This window comes from Lissotriton vulgaris, chromosome 3_1 (assembly GCF_964263255.1).
Source record: "Lissotriton vulgaris chromosome 3_1, aLisVul1.2, whole genome shotgun sequence".
NCBI lineage: Eukaryota > Metazoa > Chordata > Amphibia > Caudata > Salamandridae > Lissotriton > Lissotriton vulgaris.
This window is the reverse complement of record NC_141689.1, coordinates 1,418,399,327-1,418,417,935: the sequence shown is the minus strand read 5'-3', so window position 1 is coordinate 1,418,417,935 and position 18,609 is coordinate 1,418,399,327. Positions and strand designations below refer to the sequence as shown.

At 40.9% G+C, this 18,609-nt stretch overlaps 1 protein-coding gene across 9 annotated transcripts in view; it reads right to left on the bottom strand.

The window, feature by feature from the left end:
* The window catches only part of PTPN13 (protein tyrosine phosphatase non-receptor type 13), a 981,974-nt gene that overhangs the window by 361,999 nt on the left and 601,366 nt on the right, over positions 1–18,609 (bottom strand). For 5 of the 9 annotated variants that reach the window (XM_086961883.1, XM_086961888.1, XM_086961884.1 and 2 more), the window contains 3 exons: positions 14,619–14,765; positions 12,707–12,820; positions 9,943–10,036 (listed from right to left, as the gene is read on the bottom strand). In XM_086961883.1, coding sequence (XP_086818009.1) covers positions 9,943–10,036; positions 12,707–12,820; positions 14,619–14,765 — 355 coding nt within the window. The remainder of the gene's footprint in view (positions 1–9,942; positions 10,037–12,706; positions 12,821–14,618; positions 14,766–18,609) is intronic. The other 4 variants (XM_086961887.1, XM_086961890.1, XM_086961885.1 and 1 more) reach the window with 3 other exon arrangements.

Below are 18,609 nucleotides of genomic sequence, written 5' to 3'. Positions count from 1 at the left end.
ACCGATTTACAATCTGGGTTTAACCCCTTGGGCGCGGCCGCGATTCTGCGCCTGCGCTGCGTTTTTTGAAGTGGGCGGGTTCATGACGGCCCCCAGACGTCATTAGCACACGCCCACCATGATGCATGACGGCTGGGGGCTGTCATCAGAATCGAAGGGGTTAAGTGGTTGGGCTGCCTCAAGACGCGTACTGAAATTTACAGAATTTTATCATATAACACCGGGTTCCTCACATCGCGCGAACAATGGGGAAAAGAAAGGCAGCAAGCAACACAACTGCGTCAACATCTAAAATTTTAGTTGTTCCATGTTTGACACTTATGAACTATCTTACAGCAGCAATGGGGGCAATTGAACAACAGATAATGTCAGTGGAAGAGTCTTTGAACTTTGAAAATCATGGAGCTGAGGTGACGTCGATTAATAGCCCCATAGTAGGCAAGGATGGTCACACTTGTCCACCAGAGACAACTAAAGTCCAACAGACTCTTCATGGCTGTATTCAAAATGTATCTGACCATATATTAGTGATCAGGAAAGTAACACCCAACCTCCATCGCAACGTCCTAGAAATCCGGGTATAGTTGCTAAAATAAATGAGGCCACCAATGCAGAAATAAGAACGCTACACATAAAGACACAAAAAACATTCAAGCGGGGTAAATCATTAGTTCCATCTGAAGCAAGCACTAGTAGGAGATCCCTTGAAAGCACCCAGCCTGATAATTTGCAGGACGAAATGAGAAAACTAGCCGCAGATTTGGATGAGCTAGATAAGTACTTGATAGATGCCCTAATCAGATTAACTGATAGAGGGACCTCAATCAAGGAGACCCTAAGTAAACGCTTAGAAAATATGATGCATCACAACATCAATAATACAGTAAGCAATAATGCTGGTATTTCGGCAAATATGGGTAAGGGGATAACTTACAGACGAGCTACAGAACTAGTACCTCCCGTAGATTTGAACTTTGCAGGGACTAACAATGAAGATCACCCAACAAAGATAGGACTAAAATCATCAATAGAACCTATAAGGAACTCACTTGATCCCTCTTTTGTGGACACTAACAGAGTAAACCAGATAAAAGGGAAAAATCCTTGGGCTCTTTTACCCACCCACTCAAGTCACATCTATTCTTTCACATCCCAAACCCAAATTAGGCAACTGCCAGAGTTGACTCGGTTTGATTTACCACCAGAAGCCACTCCATATATGATAATTCTGGCAAATGTCCCTAGATTTCCTGCTCAAGCACCCAAATCCTGGGATGCCTTGAGGAATAAATCCTTATTTTGATTGGGCACAGAAACAGGGCTAACTGAAGCACTCTTTGCTGAATTTAAGATGGTTAGAGGAGTTAGCTGAACTGGCAAAGATTATAAAACCCTTACAGGTGATTGTGTGGTCTTAACATTTAAACCCCACATTTAGTTCAAAGTATTTTGAGGAGAGCAGGGAATCATTTTATTATGACACAGGGTATCAATCTAGTACCTTTAGGCAATTTTTACCTACCACCGAAGGGCCTATATACCAGACTCACTAGTAGGAACCATTTGGAAAATGCTCATTATAAATATAACGTCCCGGTTAGTATACGATTTGACAGTCTTCAAACCCTTGAGGAGGTAGACTGACTATAAACGATAGACCCACATGTTATACGAACTGAGGAGTGTAGTCAAATCACAATAACAGAGTCATAAACATGTAGAACCAACTCTGGGCGAATTTCTGATGTAGGAAGTCAGTCAGACTTGTCAAAAAAGGTCTCCACCTTACACTTATCCAGTAGCTGGTACCCCATACTTCACTAATGGTACTACAACCACCCATGTGAAGTGTTTGAATCCTATAACACTCTCTATCCCCACAGTATCCTCTGATAAAGCTAACGATGCAGCCACCATAGGCAGGAGCAACCTAGATCTCTGTCATGTGTTATTTTTTAATATTGCGGGCAAACGTTCAAAGTTTTCTAATCCGCTATGGCTAGATTTCATACAGAAATTTAATATAATGTGCTTCCAGGAAACTTGGACAGAGGATATTGTGCATATTAACGGCTATAAAACTTTTCATACTGCAGCGATACCATCAGAACATGGGAGGCCTAAGGGAGGGCTATCCACATATGTTTCGAACTATGTGAATTTTAGTAAAATTTAACTGAAGAAAGCAGAAACATATTATCAATTAATTATATTTCACATTGATAGGCTGCATTGTATTCCTCTGTTAAGTTTCTACAATATTGTGCCACCTGATCAGATTAATGGGGGTAATGAGAAAATTAGAAAATGACATAAAACCTACTCAGAACGATCGTGCAAAAGACGTGTTTATAATCTGGGTAGGGGCCTCTAACTCTGCTTTGTGTCTAAACAATGGGGGGGGGGGGGGTGCGGGTTCACACCTGAAGATGGGAACAGTTACATGCATTTCCCACATACTAACTATGGGGATTTTCTAAGTGAAGTTATGTTTGGGTCAGATTTAGGGTTTGATAATGAGTTATGCATATAGCGTGTCCCCCTCTTTTACACTTTTAATGGAAGAGTGTGTTATTCGACCATAGATTATATATTGATGTCAAATAGACATCTAACTAGATTTAAGTCTTTTATTACCCATAAAAACGCCCTGAGTGGCCATTTCCCATTAAGCTTATTGTTTATACTACCGAATAAACAGTTAAACACTGAAGGGTAAATTGCCCCATGTTTCACAGCATATAGCTTTAAGTAAAGTAAATGGTTATACCCTGCGCTGGACGATAGTGGATCCACTGGAAATTACAAAGAAAGTAGGTAATTAATGCTAGCTGTCAGGCCTCTTTTCCAATGACCTGGGTAGAATCTACTATTGTTCCAATCTTTAAAAAGGGGGACCGTCAGGATCTTGGGTGCTATAGGCCCATTTCTTTACTGGATTCTTTGGCTAAAGTAGTTGGGAGAATAATTCTGCAACTATTACATGCCTGGGCTGAGGAAAGTACGGTTTGATCTGACTTACAATATGGCTTCCGTGAGAGACTAGGGACTACTGAAAAGAGCCTAAATTTAGCTCTCTTTGTTGGAAAGTACACCAGGGTGAAGAAGGGTAGATTGTTTTAGCCTTTGTGGACCTCACTGTGGCCTTCGATTCTGTGAGGCACGGTAAGCTATGGGAGACCCTCGAGATTATGGGGTAGACGTACATAGGGGCCCTAAAGATTCAGTGTGTAAGGTACATTCGAGATCTCATGCATGATTTAGGTCACTTAGACTATTTTACTGACCCATCCACTATACAGTTGATCACAAGAAAGGATCTAAAGAAGGAGGGTCTCCAGCTATTGGACACATTAAGAGAATTGGTAGAGATATCAAAGCACAGTGTCCAACAAAATCAGTTGCTTTTAACTACTTTTAGTATACAACCATATCTAGTATTTGTTCCTGGTGGATAAGATGGGCTTTTATTCATAGATTTGTAACCTTCCCAAAAATGAATGATTGGGCCCGAGTTTTGCAATTGTGTGCCTGCGACAATCATTCAGACCAATCTTCTATCCATGTAGTTTAATTTAGCAAATTTTATAGGGAGTTAAGGAAAGTGTGGACTGTTTCACTTTTAAAATCTATGGGGATGAGATAATGTCGCTCAGCATTAATTAAACTGCAGCTTTTGGAGAATGAACATATAGCCTGGAGGATAGCAATGTTTTTGAAGAAAGTACTCTATCAAAGAAAATGCATTGCAACCCAAGGATTGAGGGTAATAGGGTGCTTTGTCATATTCTTTATGTTTACTAAGTTTGGTATTTAAAACAAATTTTATCATTTATTCCTTCTCCTTTTATACTTATTTGTGTAATGAATTGTGTTTTTATGTGCTTTTATGATTGTTTAAAAAAGCAATCGAATAAAGTTTTCCTTGACTTGATGTAGTGACGAAATGTGAATCTGCCTTCACAGCTTGTCTTGATGAGACAACCCCCCATACCGATGTTTTAAATTCCTTCTCACAGATATCTGGATCTATAAAAGAGGCGCTATTTGTGCAGAATAATAATTTGCTTAACAAAAATCAAGGTTGGTTGATGCCAAATGCACCACAGCATATTATAGATTGAAACATGAGTTACATAAATTAACTAGATAAATACCCATGATATCAGAATGGCTAGTGGGGTACATAAACGTTCCCCTAAAGAGCGCAAAGAAACGCTGAGAGAAGAAGCATGGTCAGCTTTGCATGAAGCCTAGCTAATAAGAGATAACACTGCATTTTGGAATGCAGTCAATGCCCTTTTTTGGCTACTCGGGACGTTCCCTCTATCGAGATAGCAATAGCAGAAGAGCAATGGGAGGAACATTATTCTACAATGTATGTACCATGCATGAGAAATCTATGGAAAGTCAATTGCCTCAAGATACATTACTGTCATTTGTCAATTGTCCTATTGATCTCCAGTTTACACTTGAAGAATTTAACTGTGCTATTATGGCAAATATGGGTGAGAAAGCTCCCGGGTCCCCGTAGATCTCCACTAATCTAATCTGCTGCTATGGGGGCCGCTTTTAACTTCAGTAATAACGAACAAGTTACTTACCTTCAGTAACAATATATCTGTAAGAAACATTAGTTAGTTATAGATTCCTTTCCTCCGAATTACCCCCAGGGGTCAGACTGGATCCGTAAAGTTTTTTCGTCAGCAGTACCTCTGCGCGTCGGAAGGTGGCGTCGGTCGGCACCGCGTCCAGTGGCGTAGTCGCCGGGATGATGTCGCGGCAGCTACTTAGATACCGCCCTCGTGCACTGACGTCAGTTCTGACACTGACCACTGGTGCACAAAACTAGGGCCCTGAAAGGATTACCTTAACCCTAGAAATCAGTTCTCAGAATGGGGAGGATGGGTGGGCGGTAAGGAATCTATAATTAACTAATGTTTCTCACAGATATATCGTTACCGAAGGTAAGTAACTTGTTCATCTGAAAGAAACAAATTAGTTATAGAGTCCTTACCTTAGAATAGATACCCCAGCAATACCAACCTCGGTGGTGGGTCTGCGAATCAAGATCACACCAGAAAATCCTGGAGAACAGAACGGCCAAAGAAGCAGTATCTCCGGATTTGGCTGTCCAGACAGTAGTGTTTGGTAAACGTGTGCAGCGATGCCCACGTAGCTGCCTGACAGCTGTCATTCAGAGGAACTCCTCTTCCCAAGGCAGTAGTGGCTGCCGTCACCCTAGTGGAATGGGCGCGTAGCCGCACTGGAGGCTCCTTTTTACCCAGAGAATAGCATGCTTTTATACACAATACGACCCATCGTGAAATGGTTCGCTTGTGTACGACCTGACCTATCTTGGCACCCACGTAGCCAACAAAGAGGTGGTCATCCACCAGGAACTGTTTTCTGCAAAAGAAAGCAAACATTTTGGGTCCAGACGGTGGAGCCACTCTTCTTCCTTCGAAGGATGCTGGGGTGGAAAGAAGGTGGGCAAGGTGATAGGGATACTAAGGGATTCCAGAACCTGACTAAGGGGGAGAAGACGGCCCTCCAGCAACTGAAAAACAACCATGAGTTAGTAATAAAACCAGCTGACAAGGGTAGGGCAATAATCCTAATGAACTACAGTATGTACAGAGAAGAGTGCCTACGCCTTCTATCAGACACAACAAGCTACTAGATACATCAGAATGACCCTACAACGCAAATCATGAATACAATCAGGAGCCTGGTCAGTGAGGCAGTAGCCTGCGACTGGATCACAAAACATGAGGCGGCGTACCTCAAATACCGAACCAAGAATACCCAGGTCCTATACCCTCCCCAAAATTCACAAAAATAGGATGCCAATGCCGGGGAGACCTATAGTGTCGGGCATTGGCTCTGCACTAGAACCTCTATCGGAATTTTGCGATTGGTTCTTAAGACCGATCGTACAGAAGTCCCCGTCATACCTAAAGGACACAAAGGATGTTTTATGCCACTTGAGGGACCGGGAGACCAACATCGAAGAAGACTTGTTCATAACGATGGACATCGAAGCGCTCTACACGAGCATCCCCCAAAGATGCACTCTGGACGTGGTGGAACAAATCCTCTCAAACCAAGAATGGCCATACATAACACCAACATACTTCATCATGGAGTGTGCAAAGTTGGCCCTCACTGAAAACTTTTTAAAACACACTATACCACCAGATCAAAGGCACGTCTAGGGGCAGCACTTTTGCGCCCAGCATGGCGTGCCTTTCCATCAATCAGTTTGAAGAGGATTACATTTTCAGTACCGACAATCCATTTACCTACTAGATGAAAACCTGGAAGCAGTACATAGACATTCATCGTGTGGCATGGTACACCAGAGGAAGCCACAGCTTTTGTGGAGTGGGTTAACAGCTAAGACAACCACCTCAATTTCACACACACTATCGAGAAGAACCATGCTATATTCCTTGATCTGGACATCACCCTGACGACCAAGGGGATCTCCACTAAAGTGCACATAAAACCAACAGACAGGAACAGTCTTCTATTATACGAAAGCTACCATTTGAGGGCTCTACACCAGAATTTACTAGTGGGACAATTCCTCAGAGTACACCAAGAACAGGGGGAACAACTGGAAAGCAAACTTTTGGCGAGACATTATCCAAAACGAATGATCAGGAAAGCCAAGAAAAGGGCTAGGAATAACAACCTGGAAGCTCTGCTGTACACCACATCGAAGCTTGGTTTGCGTAACTACTTACAGCCCTGCATCAAATAAAGTTCAGAGCATTATAAAGAAAAAATGGCAATACTTAACAGTGGACAACAACAGTGGGGACCCCCCCTTTTGCTTTCAAAAGAGGCAGAAACCTGAGGGACGACCTGCTACACTCCAAAATCACACATGAAGAAGACAGTGGTCAGATCACCCTCTGGAGTCAACCAAAACCAATAGGCCCCTTTCCATGTGGTAATTGCGTGAGCTGCCAATTGACCACTCCCTGGTTAAAGTAGTAGGACGAATTATACTTAACAGACTACAGGACTGGGCCGAAGGTATTAGAATAATTTCAGAACTACAATTTGACTTTGTGAGGGTCTTGGTACAGTCAAGTAGAGTTTAAATTTGCACATCATTGTGGGGAAGTACACTCTGGCAAAGCAGGGCAGGCTGTACTTAGCGTTAGTAGATCTCACAGCAGCTTTCGACTGTGTAATGCATGATAAGTTATGGAGGAGAACTTCGGTGTGGAACCTTTTTAAGGCAACTATATAGTGACACAAAGGCATGGGTGCTGTATGGGGCTGGTGGGGAGTGCACGGCCTTGTTCAAAATTCAGAGAGGGATCAAGCAAGGTTGTGTGTTGGCCCCCTTTCTATTCACACTCTATATTAATGGACTAGGTCAAGCGCTGGTGAACCAGTGCCAGGACTTGCCACAAATTGGCAAACTGCCCATACCCGCTCTACTTTATGCGGATGATGCTGTATTGATGTCATGCACGCAAGTGGGACTTCAAAGGGTAGTGACTAGTTTCTCCAAGTTTATGCATGATTTGGGCCTCAGAGTGAACATGTCAAAAACTTTCTTTATGACATGTGGGGCTGGAAGTACAAAATGCAGACATCTATATTGATAAAAAAAAGGTCAAATTCACAAAAAGATCTTCCTATCTGGGCATCCTTTTCGACCAAAAGGGGACATGGACTCTGGCAGTCCAAGCAAGGAAATTAATGTTCATGAAAGCCACTGCCACAGTAGCTAACTTTGCTAGAAAGCTGGGTAGATGACTGCCCATAGAGTTCTACATATCTACCAGGCTACGTGTATTTCTACAGCTATTCACAGTTCAGGTGTCTAGGGTCACATAGATTTTCAGCCATTGCAATTAGTTGAGAATGCTTTTAAAAAACAATTATTAGCAGTCCCAAGTAGTACATCTTCCTATGTATGCCATTCCAAACTAGGATTGCCATACATATGCAACCTGATCAAAACAGAGCCTGTTCTACTATGGCACAGAATTTGGACAATATCAAAAACTATTTTTGATCAGGACAATTTAAATGATAGCCTTAAGCTTGAGCGGGTATCGACTATACCGTGGCTAAAATATGTTAAAAGCTTCATGAATGACCTTGGTCACCCTGAATATTATAAAGATCCTAGTAATATGACTACAGTTGCAAGAAAAGACTTTAAGGGAAATTGCCTGACATTATTGGATTCAATTAGACTATCAGCAGAAATAGTGAAGCCAACTGTACTGGCAAATCAAATCATTTTAACCACCTATAGCATCCAGCCCTATCTTAAAATTGCGCACGGCGGATATGATAGATTTTCACTGACTAGATTTAGACTAGGGACTTTTCATAGACTAACAAGTTCCCCTACAATGAAGGATTGGTACAGAGTTATGAGCAGGTGCCCTTGTGATGAGGTTTCCCAGCAATAAACCCTGCATGTTATTTTATTTTGTAAATGTTATTCAGTACAAAGAAAAAGATGGATTTTAAAGTCACTCAGCCTTAGACAATGCCGCCCTGCATTTACAGCCCCACAATTTTTAGAGAGTGAAGATTTGACATGGATATAAAACTATTTTAATGTGAATCTTTTTTTTTTTAAATCAACTTTGTGTATGCATGTAGGAAGTCAGTGCAAATTTTGTGATTAGATTTCTTAGATTATCTTTTAAAACTTTGTTGTTGATTATAACAATGTGTGATATTGTGTGCTTTTATGATTATCTTGAAAGAAATTGAATAAAGCTTGGTTGTATTGAAAAAATGAAATCATTTGCATCTTAATCAGACAATCAATTTTTCTATTTACAAGAATCCCATGCAATTATGAGCATTAGAAGGAGCAATCAGTGTATCTTGGAGAATGTATCATTCCCCTTTTTCCTAATTTAAACAATTGTATGGGCCATTGTTTTACACTGGGTATGACTATTCCTAGTAACATCAATACAATGCTCATAGGGAACTGACCACTGCAAGTCGAATGAAACGACACAGTCAGGGGTAAAGCATCACGTGGGATCTGAAAAAAGCCTTATGGTACAAAAGAAGGCAGTTTTCTGCAGACACTCTTATGCTACTCCACTGTACTTTAGACTAGATACCAGTGTCTAGTTTAAATAAAATATCTAGACTGGAAGGGACCATTTTCATCCCAGTGTTCAGCCTCTGAGAAGGACTACTCTCAGTTGTTGGCCACTGGTGGTACCCTTGAATTCTAGAAGGAGGACTTATCTAGCTAGGATAACACCTCGTACTTGAAACCCACCTCTTTGACTGACATTTTCTACAAAGCTTGGGTTCACGATATTCCGTTTTTCTGTACTTATCTCCTAATGTAGCAGGAAAAATATAAGAGGGTGTCGGTGCCCATGTAGATGATTTAAGCTCTGTGAGGAAGGGTTATTCAAAGACTGAGTTGATGCTCAAAAACATAAATCCTAGTCAGCCATGAAAATGTTTACCATACTTTTACCGCACACAAAACTGTTATGCTCATATACCTAAAGAATTCCAAAATAATAGTAACCTCAGGAGAGACTAGGAGCCAGGTCTCAATAGCGTTACTTTGAAACAGAAAAAGATTCCTGTGAAAAAAGATAAGTGAGAAGGTGATGTATGAAGTGTATGCGATGCAAATAGAGTCAAGCCATGGTACACTGAGATGGTCATTCATATGTGGTATCCGGATTTCAGTTTCATCACAACTGCAAATGTGATGTCCACCCCTCGTCACAAGATGATGAGGTTCCAGTTCACGTAGATGAGGAGAACAGCAGTGTGCTAGGAAATGTGTATATTTAATATTAAAAGTCATTTAACAGAGTCCCCCAAAAAATATAATTACTAATGAGATCGGTTTCATGAATATATACAACAATCTTCCTTCTAGATATCTATTGTATGTGTTCAATTATTTACCTTTGTGAATTCTGCCGTCATCTTCGGCTGCGCCATTAGGAATTATAGCTTTCACATAAATGCCACCGTGTCTCACACTTGTATTTACACCACCCTACAGATATCAAAAAGAAAAGATGCATTCTTGAGATATTGTTAAAAACTCATGCACTAGACCTTACTACCCTCTACCCCTTTGACTACAGGTGTGATTTGTAGTATATGCAGAACAAAGATTACACTGTGATCTCAGAGAGACAGATTCAGTTATAAAATGCTCAACCTTCTTCTCAAACATTTTTGTACTTGTGTGAAATGTGCAATTGCAATCTTCAAATCGTGTAAATAGTGTTTGCTAAATTTCCATCTCTAAATTCCATTCACTGCTGCTGAAAATCCTCCCAGAATTTAGTAGAAAGGTGGTAAAACAAGTATTTTAAAAACAGCAGACAACAAGAATGTTGGGAAAACCCACAACGTTTGAATTTGCCAAATGCATTTTCCTAACCTTTGTCTCTGTAAGCATTGGAATAGACCTCCAACAACATGGGAAGATCCTCAAGCAACAACATATTTTAGAGGCTTCTAGTGGAAGGCTTTAAACCCCCAATCAGAAAACTTATTTGGAGAAAAAGCGGAAAAGGATAAAATACACAAAAACACGTTTCTGCCATACTTGAGTCACACAACAGACAATTTACAGGAGTAAATGTATGGAAGCATGAATACGTCTGGAAAACTATAATTTGGGCATTTTCCTAAGGTATTTTATGGGAAATCACAAAAAGGAATATATTTACAAATATCTAATCCATAGATTTTCGCATTTTAATGCACTGAACACTTTATGAATTTCATGAAAATTCATGAATAGTGCCCTTGTCCAATCTAAGAGCATGTCATTTATTTCAACGTTTGTAATGAAGGGAGACTACTGAAACAAACATGTAGCAGTGAAATGCATGCAAAATACTTGTGCCTAGGTGCCTCTCCATCCATAATTGTTTCTGAGAGGGACAGTAGATGCTTTACCTTTTTACCCTCAGTTTAGCAAGCCTGATATAGGCCATGTTTGGTAAAATGGGTGAAGGATGTTCATCTAGAGTGTACAAGAAAGAGATGAATGGAATGCATGAATTAATCTCAGCTGTTGGTAGTTACTCAGGGCTACTGCTACTTACTCAGTTGTTTGTGTTCCGGTTCATAGCGGATGTAGCCTGGCAGTTCAGACGGGACTGTTCCATTGGAGCTAGGCCAAGACTGATTTGTATATGGTTGGGTCCAAACTGAGGCGGCATGTGTAAAAAAGCACTACTGACTGAGATACAGCCTGAGTAATTATCAACGTGTGAAATTAATTCAAGCATTCCATCTATCATTTTCTATATACTTCAGTGTGATGCCCTAAGTAGTTCAAGTTTGGTCCTGTGCACATTGTGCCACTGTGTCCAAGCTATAGCTGGCTGACGATCCCTATTAAGGGTGAAATGAGTCCTCAATTGCTCTATTCCAATTTGTCGAGGACATGGCAGTTTGGGCTGGAGTGTTACCATTGGAGCAGGGTCAAGACTGATTTGTATATGGCTGGGTCCAAAGTGAGACAGCAGGGTATGCACAATAACGATGGACTGGGATGTGGCGCAGAGATTAATTCAATCATTCCATCATCACAATTTTGTGTAATTAAAGATAGTCATCCACAGCAAGTTCCTCTCAAGAGAACCAAATATAATTGAACAGAAGCATAATCCCGTCAGGACTTTTGACAGAAGGCTAGACATGGCAGGCTACCAGTGGCCACCTAGACGATTGTCAAGCAAAGGACAATAAATATTACAGCTGCTTCCATTTTACTACAGTCTCAGCTGGTTGAGAGCCATCTTAGCAGCTCAGTTAAATTAAATATCTAAAGATAGTACCTATAATGTATACAATCTGAATAGATGGACCACTTGCATTTTAGTTCTGTTAAATTGAAACGTCTATAATTAAAAACCTTGAAAAAAGAAGAGGATAGCCATGTAATTTTAATTTAATGTAGGGGTCCTGCTAGAAAACCCCAAGCAGAAGCAGTTTAATCAATGAAGTGAGATCCATTTAACTACAGTGATCATAAAGATGCCTACACAATTACCAATCTAGACACATTGAAATGGGTCTTGATGTTTACTGAAACTCATTACACAGACAACTGTGATGGACGCAAAGCACACTACAGAGAAACGGTAGAGGGAGCAACTGCCCCAGTTCACAGACACGCCTCGCCAAGGGTGTCAAAAGGCCAGAATTCTCCTTCAAGATTGTCATGAGGTGAAAAATAGATTGGCTGTTAATCAATCAAAATGTATTAAGCATCAAAAATCTAAAAGGGCGAAAAAGCACTGAAGCCTGCTAGGGAGATCGGAGATACCCAAATAGAAGGGTTTAAGGGAGGAGATGTTGGAGATGTCGCAGATCTTCAGGCAGAGTATTCAACTGTGTGAAATTTACAGAAAAAGGAGGAAAACTTATCAGGAGGACGGGACAATACATCAATAAAATAGTATGCTCATGGAAATTCCTAAAAGCAGCTTTGGAAGTGTGGCACTTGTTTCTGCAAGGTCTGCAGTACACAACAAATTCCATATTATTTGTGTACTTGTGCTAGACCTACTTATTGCACAAAGCCTTTCCAGCATGATTTTATTTTTATCTGGAAAGTTAGCTGAGGAGGAGGCAAATATTAGGAATGAAAAAAAATTTGAGGGTAAATAAATAAGTGTTTGGGAGCAATAAATATGCCTACCAGATATGCAACTTGATGCTGTATGTGAGTCCTGAACTCATTCAAGGCCAATTTGGATTCCTCTGAATTTATTGGGTTGGTTGAGTTGTTGAGCGAGTCGGTGGAAATGTCAGTCTGAAGAAACAGGAAGGAGGTAGATAGGCAGACAGCATACACCAAACGTAGCACACACCATTTTTGCAAAGTAAATTGTAGATCAGAGTCGTATTTTGATCAAATTAAAAGAGTAATAGAAACAACAAAGTTGAAGACTTTAACAAAGCTTTAAATATCTAGAGGGATCACTGCAACATAAAGTACAAACTATACCAATAAAAATTGGACAACAAATTTGCTATTCAAATTTGACTTCTGAAAAACAGCAGCGATGGCCTTCTGTATTCCTGTACAATGCCCAGAACACCTGCTAAACCCACATTTTTGTACTCCTGTGTGTCACTGACTCATCAATATCAAGCAGCGGTTTGCTGCATTAGATGTGCTACAAAACAATGAGCTCCATGTGTTCCTTCTATTTTATTCATATTTAGGATGGTGCCACAGGCACATTTTAAGGTTTTAACAGCACTGCCGCAATTTCTAGCCTTGATTTCAAGCAGAGTCCACCCTAAATCCCAATCTTAAGAAGATTGCTGATGGAGATTGTCAGCCACATAACCAATACAAATAACCCCAAACACAAAACTGGCTGCCAATTACAATAGAAACAGTTTGGGTTAGAATTTTGTAGGAAGGCTTTGCCACTTTGTTTGTATGATACACGATTTTCTAGTGAGGTCAAAATAATCAAGACTATACATTTGGGAGAAGAAAAAAGGCTTTCTTTTAAATAATGTTGGAACAAATGAGCGCTCTGTAGGGGGGAAAAAGGTCAATAATTCATTGAAAAAGATGCCTTCATGATATGCTAGTGGACACAGGTCATGGTTCATGCCCGAGGCAGAAATCGACCACAGTTTGGAAGCTGTTCATGTGTGTCCTTCTGGAGTCCCACAAATACATTATAGTCCCTCAACACCACTCCAGTCAATCCTGAACTGTCACTGCTAAATTCCAAAGCATCACTAGTCTTGAGGTGAAATGATGTGAATTAATAAGTAAAACACATATTTTTCAGTCAGTCCCTTCCAATGCAAACAAATCCCTTTTAAAATGTCTTACCAAGCAGGATGATTTCTGTATTTTTCGGAAATAGAGTTAAGTCTAATTAAGCTTTCATTTCAACATAAAAAATGTATTTGTGTAAACATTTGACTACTTTTTCCCACAAAGCATGCAAATAACCAGCAAACCTGAGGAGTAAATGTGGTATGTTAGATTAGATATTGATTTGAAACAACCAGACACATTTGTAACTTTCATTAAAACAACCATGCTGAACAAGTCTTAAAAATGTCAACGTTCGTATCCTTTAGGATCAAAGTTCCTGATTTCAGACTGCAAAAAAATGAGGTTGGACTATTGAGCATGCCATTCAGTACTGAGAAATACAATGATGGAAGTTATGAGCAAGGAGGGGGGTACTTGATATTCTGCAAAGATGTGTGTCTATAAGAGAAAGTGGAGCAAACAAAACACACAGTTTTGAATGAAATATCGCCTGTGAATGATTAGCACACTTCCCCCATAAAATCGAAGTGCAACAGCACCAATAATTTAGTGGGACAAAAACTGAACTTCGAAAGTCTGGCCAGAGACAGTAATTTAACTGCACAATATTTAAGATGGTGGTAGGACAGTTAACCTCAAACAGAAATGTTTGCTATTACAGTTCTGTTGCAAGTGAAATAACTTGACCGTATCTGAACGTCACAAAATATAATGAAAAATGGAAACAGGTTCAGAATGGTTGCTTTAACTGCACAAAAACAAGTAGGTGAAGAAGAAATAAGAAAAGAAAACATCTAAAAACCTTGTCAAACAGTACCGTGACACTTATTCCCAAACTGTTCTCTTTTTTCGCCAGTTCTACTTCAAAGACATCACCAGGTTTGAGCGAAAGCGTCGGAGAAGGCTTTTTAGAACTCATTTTGGGAGTTGTGCTTAACAAGGAATTTTCCTGTGAGGAAAACAAAACACACAATAAGACAGTTCCCTGGTAAATAAACGTGAAAGACCGTAACATGCCATAATATATCATCTGCCAATCACCATGATCTATGCCAGTGTCTAACAAGCATTTCCAACAAAAAACAACAATCAAAGCACTTCAAACCACTCTTCGTTCGGATGCTTTGAGCAAGTGGCACATGAAAGATCTAACTTAGGTTCAGTGGAAAATACCCGATTAACTGTCGATTTTCCAATCTGTATTTCTGAATGTCTTCAGATGGGGAAAAACAGAGCTCGTTTAAAGAACATAAAAGACAAAATGGTGCCGACCTCGAGCCTCAGAGGAGGTCAGCTAAAGCATTCATTTGACAGCAGGTATTGCACTTCAATTGTTACCCCGACAACAGAGATTACGCCACACTTTCACCGTTCCCATTCTTTTTTACAGGGAAATAATGGCAACTGTACCTGTCCCAAAGCATGAGGTGATGAGGATATAAATAAGTATCTTTCTTGACTCTCTAGGTCCCTCTGACTAGCTTTTGCTGTGGCCAGCCCGCTAAGCAGCCCTGCCTGGCTCTCCCCCCCCCCCTCTGTGTCCACAATACCAGCAAGGAGCTAGAGAAGTTACTTTCCTCTACCATAGCTGCAACATGATGCTGGTCACTGAAAAGAAGACTAAGAGATACTATGCTCATATGCCATACCCACCCACAACAGCCATCTTTGGTAGTGAAAGCTGATGAAGGGACCACGCAGCCTTATAAGTATTAGCATTTTCTACATCAGTTCGAATCCAGCTCTAGATGTTTGTCTGGAAAGGAAGATGGGCAAAGACTAGATGTGTGCAATAATAGGAGCAAGGCTGCAAAGTGCGTGCAAAGTGCGTGTATGGGAAAAACTGCATATCCGTATGCATGGAAAAATGCATCCGATTTTTTGTGGGATGGAAAAGACTACAATCGATGTCTGCAAGGTAGGAATCTTCAAATCTGTACATACGCTGCAGGAAGTCTGCTGACTGTGCATGTTTTTTAACGATTTGCAGGGGAGGAAGAGATAGAGCTCAGCTGCAACCAAGGAGGCAGCTCAGTTATACGATTCCAGTCAAAGTTGCGTAAGCAAGCGCATGACAAATCATGATTACATTTCCTTCTGTAGGAACTCACAGAGTAAGTTGAGAGTCCATCTACTTTTTTTTACCAATGATCACACAGTTCTCCACCTTTCCAGTATCCTTTTCCTCACCTTACTATGCCTGACAGCTATGCTGCCCAGGGTTGGCACACCTGACTGCGATCCCCCGCTCCATTACCCTATTTTCCATGCATGGACCTATACACTTGCACGGTGATAGGTCTGCACCTATTTTTTGCATTCACTTCTTTTCCACACTGGTCACTTCCTCAGATTTGCGGTCCGGCAATAGATTCCAGCCCTGGATACAACCTACTGGATGCTTCCTGACCATTCCTCTCACTCTCCACATGAACTTGAGGCAGAATCTAAGTTCCATGACTACTTTCTTCTCCAAATGTGCTTATTGTTGCATCCATACATTTATATTCCGCCCCGGTTGTCAATTTCCTTTCCATGGGGGAGTCATCAAATCCTTCAACCCCAGAACGCATAGACCATTCCAGGGCCCTCCCTTACCACCCCCAAATCATTTCTTTTCCACATATTTGCACGCATTGCCATCCAACATCTCGCTGACTTCCCCGGGGAGGGTCGCTGGACTTGGATTAGTAGTTTATTTCCCTCTCACCTTCCACAAATACATGCCAGAGAGCCTTACTTGATTTTCTGTCTCATGCAAGGTGAATAAGTGTAAGGATCCACCTGACAGAACTCCCACTCAACAGTCCTCTCCCCAAATAACCCCCCACCTTAACTACCTCAGTTCCTTATGTCCACACATGCTTTTTATTTTTATTTACACCTAATATAACTTGGTATTTGCTGTTAGTTGCTCACATATACCTTGAATACCATTCACTCTTTTTACCTTTACTTTTATTTTTTTATCTATTTTACATGTACCTCATGTCATGTTCCTATGCTTACTCTGTGAGGCGCTATGATACTTTTGGGTCAAGTACGAGCTATATAATTTTTTTGTTATGGTGCTTACTCTGTAAAGCGCTCTGACACCTTCAGGTCAACTTCGAGCTATATAAAACTCACAAACAAAATACAAAATCCTCTAACTGCAGGCAAGATCCTTCCAGTGGAAAGATACAGTCTCAAACCTACTACCTACACCAAAGAACACATTTACTCGAATGCTTATGCCATGCAATACATCACGTTCTATCGTCCTTATAGGCCCTTAGGTATTTGATCCCTGAATCCACTCAACCCCCCAAAACGTGCCACACAAATATGACAATGAAGAGCAATAGATCAGTACCAACCCCGCTCAATATTCTATAGCTCAATGTCAATGAGAGATCACATTTTGTCAAGAGAAAGAATATTACATCCTACCTCCATTCAAAAGGTTGTTGCGGCTTTTCTGCAAGAAACTCCCATATCCCCGGGGGAGTCGCAGAAGATGAGGTAACTAGCAGCCAAATGACGAAAATGGCTGGCTGGGATTTATCCTTCATTGTCACTACTAAAACATAAGGAGGGACGATACAGTTGACAAGATCTCTAAGCATTCAGTGAGGAAAATCTGGGCCAAAAATGAGAGGAAATATATATTTGCAAAGTTCCTGATATCGGGCACAGCGATTATTGCGGAACCCATTTATGACTTCAATATGCTCCAAAATGAGGTTTCTCTTTCACCTCTCCAGAATCTTAGTAGAATTTGGCTCTACAAAAGTGTTGATAAGTGGAGTTTGGAACCTGGCGATAGAGCGAGTCTGGAGGCAGACAAAGCCGAATGGGAAGTCTTTGACTTTTCTACTTTATTCCTATCACACCCTCTTCATGAAAATATTATTTTCTCTCATCAGGTTCCCTTCAGCTGAATGTAATGAGTGACATCCTAGATACTGCCATAACAGACACTCGCCTACTCAATTACTCCTTGCCATAGGTCTGGCACTCTCTACTGCAAAAACAAAGGGAATGAATTGTTATATTCCATATAGGTACCCTATATAGGCACAGGTAACAATGCAAACTTTCACATATATATTCTTCCATACATTACATCCATAACGGTTCTTAGGGACTGACCTTTTACCTTTATACAACACTGCATTCAGAACGCTGGTTTTCCCTAGTTCGAATCTCATACACTATGCATGAGGTTTCTTGAAAGCACAGCAGGACTACCATCTCCTGTATAATATCTGTGTATAAAGTTCAGGTCTGACGTCATCCTTTAGGCCCACACAGTAACACAGCAAGGTAGGACCCCTTGGGAAACCTATGGGTGTATATATACATCATGTCTTGCCTAGAAAGACAGAGGAGAACGTGATTTCCCGGCTGACACACTGACCAGAGACTCTCTTGTATGGCAATTTTCCCCCTGGTTTCAGAGATTCGATCTGGCCGTCTGAGTTCCCGCCACCGTTTTCTAGCAGTAGTACCACGAAGAATTTGGGAGTTTGCTTTGAGGATAATTTATCTTTCACCACCCAAGTCAAGAGACTTTCAGGATGCTGTTTTGGTTTCCTCAAAATCTTAAGATTTCTTTCACTTCTCCCACGGCAGGCAAAAGAGACATTTGTCCACATGCTCATTCTTTCCCCACTGGATTATGCCAATGCTCTTTATGTAGGGATTCTGGCATACCCCCGTAATAAACTCCAGGTGGTACAAAATGCGGCATCTCTGCTCCTGTTAGAGATCCTCTTAAGAAGCATTGTGCGAGGTCATCTTCGCTCTCT